At 36.9% G+C, this 5,895-nt stretch overlaps 1 protein-coding gene across 1 annotated transcript in view; it reads left to right on the top strand.

Annotated features, from left to right (window-relative positions):
* Nucleotides 1-5,895, top strand: part of TPD52 (tumor protein D52) — a 49,724-nt gene that overhangs the window by 37,828 nt on the left and 6,001 nt on the right. The window contains exons 7-8 of the mRNA XM_006830894.1: nt 2,353-2,394; nt 4,589-4,637. Coding sequence (XP_006830957.1) covers nt 2,353-2,394; nt 4,589-4,637 — 91 coding nt within the window. The remainder of the gene's footprint in view (nt 1-2,352; nt 2,395-4,588; nt 4,638-5,895) is intronic.

The raw sequence follows: 5,895 nt of genomic DNA, 5'->3' as shown, positions 1-5,895 counted from the left end.
CAGAGAAAAAGAGGAAGACCCCCAACGAGATGGATTGGCCAAGTGGCAGCATCAGTGAGCTCAAGCATGGCAACAATAGTGAGGTTGGCCAAGGATTGGGCAGTGTTTCATTCTGCTGTGCATAAGGTCACTATGAGCCGGTACTGACTGGATGGCACCTAACAACAACAATTCCAGACTCTTTTTTTTAGGAAAAATATTTTAATCTGAGACATATTTTAATATCTGCAAATGATTCCTTTTTGCTGAAAATATCCACCACTCAATGGAAAAAGAAATAATCTCTCTTCTCTTGCCAGCTGGGGAGTACCTTTTGACTAGAACTTAAAAAGCTTTATCAAACTTTCCTACATTTCATGCCCCTGTTTTCCATAACAAAGTGGTATACATTCCTGCTTTCATTTTATTTGTTGAGTGCCAAGTGTACCAAGCACTGTTCTAGACTGTAGAGATGGACTTGTTAACAACCAAAATAACTGGTTAAATTTGAAAGTGTTGAGAGAATATAGCTTCGTATGAAATAGGTGTTAATGTATTTCAGTTAAAGGTATCCTAATCATTTTGACTTTGATTCATCACTTACACTTTAAGCAATTGTTGTGAGGGTTAGATGAAAGAATACGTTGAAAACTCTTCTAAACATACCTGGCACAGGAGAAGCATTAGCTCCATGGTGGCCATTAATAATTCTTCCTCCCCCTACTACTCCTCATACGTCCTTTTTTACCCTCCCGCTCCTTTATAGTTTTTAGGAATGTGAAGATCAAATGACTGTGTAAGAAATGAGGGAAAGAAAATTTTAATGATCAATTTAACTTTTTAAATGTATAACTTTTTCAAATAAGAGTATCTATACATGTGAGGTTGAAAGCTGATCTAAGTGAGAATCAGGTTGCCCTCCTGATTTTTTGCAGCTGTGCTTTCAGAATTACATTCTTACCTTATTTCTAGATATGAAGGTTTGAAATCAAGTTGGAAAGAAGTTTCACAAAAATGATTTTATAGGTGGTAACTGTTTCTTAAAACATATCTGTTAGAGATGGTTCTGGTACAGCAGCAATATGGCTTTCTGCTTTTTAAATTTTCCATATTACGTTTAAGTTTGAATTAAATTGGAGATGATATATAAGCTGAGGAAAGTTGAAGCTTTGTGTGACCTTCCATACAGAAGCCAGAATTGAAAGAGCAGCTGTTCTCTTTAGATTACTGGATAACCACCAATAAAATTGAATTTATCTAAATATGGACTGTTGTTGTTATGTGCCGCTGAGTTGGTTCCAACCCATTGTGACTCTGTACAGGGTTTCCGAGGCTGTAAATCTTTACGGGAGCAGAAAGCCTCATCTTTCTGCTGCAGAGCAGTTGTTAGTTTCGAACTGCTGACCTTGCGGTTTGTAGTCCGATTCGTAACCACTACGCTACCAGAGCTCCTAAATATGGACTGTAGAGAGGCTCAAATTATCGATGGACTTACCACTATATGTGTCCCATGCTCTTCTTACTGAATTACCCACCTCAAAAGCAGGGAGACCTTGACTTTGTATTTTTCCATATTTTTTTATTTCATTCTTTTCAAAGTTGGTATATATTTTTTTTTAAAAATTTTAGTTGTAAAATATAAAATACACTGAAAAGTTGGTCCTTGTAAAGCAAGATGCTTTCTTTGAATGGCTTTTAAGAACATTCCGTTTAATTGGGATTGAATATAGTAAGTGTCTCTTATTAGAAAACGGATACTACTACTAAGGAGTGCTATATGACCTTTAAATCATTTAAAATGGCCAAATAAGTAATTTACTGTGAAACCTTCCTATTTTGACCTGGGAACAAATATCTGGAAGAATGATGATTGCTGGACCCCTTCACTGACCTTACTCAAGTGTGTGCACACGGTATGTGTGTGTACAAATGTGTTTACGTGTGTGCATATAAGTGTGTGTGCTTCATTTTTGAGGGGAGATGATGGGCATTGAGTTCTGGAGACCCAAGATTCCATACTTGATTGATTCTGCTTCTTGCTAGTTTTATGACCTTGGATTACTCATGTAGTCTCTGCATCTTGATCCTGTATGCCTTACAAGTGTAGGCAAAAAAGCAATTTCCAGTTTCCAAGGTGCTATCAAATGCAAGCTTGTATTATTAGCTATCACAATTACTGGGGTTATATTGAAATTAGGTCATGAATAAGATATGTCGAGTAACTGACCCCCTTTCACCTCATAAAGTAGATAATTTTCATGATGTCCAGAGACTGAAACTGCTGCTCTAAAGTTAAATTTTGTTTTTCCTTTTGTCACGTCTACTCACTATTGTGCTAACTTCATTTCTATCTCTTTTAATGCTGCCTCTTAGCATACGCTCCATTCAGCATTCAATTAGCATGCCTGCTATGAGGTAAAGTATATTTTTACACAACGTAATTGGTCTTAAAGTTTTCATATTGACTAGCGTTCTGTTTTAAACAAACTGTGTGTTCAACACTCTCTCTGTTTTCAGTTGCTCTCTTTATAAAGTTGAGATGGGTGCAAGAGAGATACATGGTGTGTGTGTGTGTGTGTATTTAAAATGAATTGTTAGTGCTATTGTATTTTGTAAAACTGTTAAATTCCTTCATGTCAGAAATCCGTTTAATTGAAAAAAGTAGACACTACTGAAGTAACAAGACATACTGCTGCTTCCCCACCTGTGTCTCCATTAGCTTTAATTAAACAATTTTCTTGCACCCTCTTCTTTTTGTTTCTTTTATCCTAATATAACATTGGAGTCCTGATGCGGTGCTGTAGGATAAGCACTGGACTGCTAACCACAAGGTCAGCGGTTCAAACCCACCAGCTGATCCTTGGAAACCCTATATAGGGGTCACTAGGAGTCAGAATTGACTCAGTGGCAATGAAAACAACAGTATACCATTTGAAGCCAACTCCACTTTACTTTTTACCTCTTTCATCAGGAAGCCGTGACAAGTGGAACATTTTTACCTCACCTGACCTCTCTAGAGAGGCGTAGAACATTTTTATCAATCTTTGCTTGGCTTAAGCATTACATTTGCTTGGCTTAAGCATTACATCAGGATTACTGGTGCACATGGTAAAGCCTGCTTGCAAGGTCTCACCCTAGGGTTTCTGATTCTGTGGGTCTGAACTGGGACCTGAGACACCAAATCTAACAAGCTCCAGAAAGGTGTGGTGATTCTGGGCAGCGTTGCCTTGAACTGTTTAGCTCAGCACCGCTGTAGAAAGGTCGCCTTGTGCCCTTCTTTGTCTTTTCCATCTTAGTGTTGTTGTTAAGTGCCATCGAGTTGGTTCTGACCCTTAGAGACCCTTACAGGGTTTCCGAGGCTGTAAATCTTTACGGGAGCAGAAAGCCTCATCTTTCTCCCACTGAGCGGCTGGCAGTTCCAAACTGCTGACCTTATGGTTTGCAGCTTGATTCGTAACTACTACACAGGAAATTAAAAGTTTGGTGGCTACAAAGAAAGCTTTGGAATGCTGCATTTGGGAGACAAAAGTAATGTGACCATTCTTGGGAGAGGCTGTCTGAGGGCTTTAAGTCATGTTCCTGTGTTGTGTCTTCTTTTGATCTCTTGTCCTTTATTAAGAGCTCTGGTGGTGCTTTAGAGGCTCACACTCTCCAGCCGCTCAGAGGGAGAAAGATGAGGCTGCTTGCTTCCATTACCAATTCTAGGTTCTCCTCTAGGGTTTTTCTGAGTCAGAATTCACTGGATGGTGGCAGTGGCTTTGGTATTGGTGTCTCTCTTTATTATAATGCTCCCTGAAAATAGGGTTGCATGTTAATGAAACCTTATCAGTCGACTTTTTCAGGACAGGTGCTGAGGACTCTTGTAGGAATCCTGTCGGGAAGCACATATATTTAACCACAAGTTCTAGAGCATAGTACCTTAACCAAAATAAAATTAATCTGATGGTGACAGTTTTGGTTGCAGAAATGATACAATTGATATTTTACCTGATTTTGTTCCTTTTCCTCACATGTGTGACTATCTCTTATGTCTAAGACTAGCTTTGAATCAAAAGTGAAATTTATATAAGTGTTAAAACAGATATTGGTACTCTTAAGTAATAGTAGTTCTGGTTTGTATGTGTACCTGCACATATATGTTATTAGATGGGAGCTTTAAATCTTTGTCAGATGAAATCTTTTGTTGTCCCAAATTTTCTTTAAGTGGTTTAAGCTTATCTTGACATTTGTATCTCAATATGTTAATAAAATAAGTAACATATCTTTATGAAAACAACATGCAGGCTATGTTTTATTGACCAGGTGTGACCACCATTTCTGGTATTTTTGTAAGCACAGTATGCTATTTGCTTTTCTGTGTTGCTGAAAAAAACTAGCATGTTGTGATTATGAAAATAGGACATGGTTAGCAAAAAACCACCAATATTATAGTGCATTATTTGCATTAAAATACCGTATATCTGTTCTTTTGCTGACTGAGAATAATTGACCTCAAATATTGCTATTCTTCTAATAATTGGTGAAAAGGATCATATATTAAACTAATGGCATTTCAAAATTGCTTAGTTTTTTTTTCAATAATTTTACTGTTTTTATTTTTTCTCAACAGAAATTCTCCAACTTTCAAGTCGTTTGAAGAAAAAGTTGAAAACTTAAAGGCAAGTAGAGAAATGATGAATACAAATTTTTGAGACTTTTTTTTTTTTGTACTATATTCTTCTTTGGTGTGGGTAAATCATTGACATTAGTATTTTTTCTAAAATATTTAAGGAATTTTAAGAGCTCTACGTATTAAATTATTAATGCCATCAAACTGTCAGTTTTCCTACGTGTGTGTTGTAGTCTGTCAGTATGCTAAGTGTGAGAGGAATGTATCATTTAAAAAGCAAGAGTGCTTTAAAAGTTTGTGCTCCTCATTTGTCTTATTCATTTAAAATACACTAGTAATTGGACAAAATTAAATACTGCAGAAAATTAAGAACATTCTAGAAAAGCACAAAATGTTTACTAAAAGAAAACATGTTCTGTTTAACAGAGGCAATGCTGTATGTTTATAGTGGCATTTACTCTAATGCTTTCTAAGAGAATTAACTATACATCAAAATCACTTCCGCATAGCATAAAACACTCTTCTTAAATATTATTTTTAATGGCTGATAGTATACGAGGGGGCTTCAAAAAGAATTCCATTGTGTTTTAATTCCAATCTTCCATAAACTTTTTTTTTTTTTTTTAAGGTTTTTATTGTGAATTGAGTAAAAGTTTACAGGGCAGATCATCAGTTTTATATTCAACATATCATATACCTTCTCTCTTTACAATGATTGTAATCCCCGCCATGTACCATCAGTTAACAGTATTTCTGTCTATTCATTTTAGTTTTTTTTAAAAAAACAAAAACAAAACACTCAGGCATATATAATAATTTATATCTCCAAAGGGCACATTCTGCAAGTCTGCTCCTGGCCACCCGCTCTTAGTCCCTCGCTTCTTAGTCCATGAATCTAGAGTCCTCAGCCACTGCCCCTCTCCATGCCCTCATCTCTGCCTCTGTCTCTGGCATCGCTGCTTCTCTGGATAAGGTCCCACATTCTGCATGTGCTCTTCTCCCTTGATGGTCCTAGGGTCCTCTGTTACTGGACTGTAAGATTAACCACTCCCTGTTTCTGTTACAAAACCTTTACCTTTACAATTGTGACAGTAGCAATTAGTCATGATAACAATTATTCACTATTGAATCTTATCCCCATCTCTTTTCACTCATCTAGACAAGAAGAAATCTATTCAGTGGGGACTCTTTCTTTCCCCCCCATACTCCTAAACTAAACTCCCTCTTGAAACCTTGTAAGCCAGTCACTTCGTGCCTTTATTGCCCCCTCATTTTAGGTAGCCAATGTCTAAGTTGCTGTTCCCTAT

Source organism: Chrysochloris asiatica, unplaced genomic scaffold (genome assembly GCF_000296735.1).
Source record: "Chrysochloris asiatica unplaced genomic scaffold, ChrAsi1.0 scaffold00001, whole genome shotgun sequence".
Lineage (NCBI taxonomy): Eukaryota > Metazoa > Chordata > Mammalia > Afrosoricida > Chrysochloridae > Chrysochloris > Chrysochloris asiatica.
This window is presented reverse-complemented; position numbering and strand designations above follow the sequence as displayed.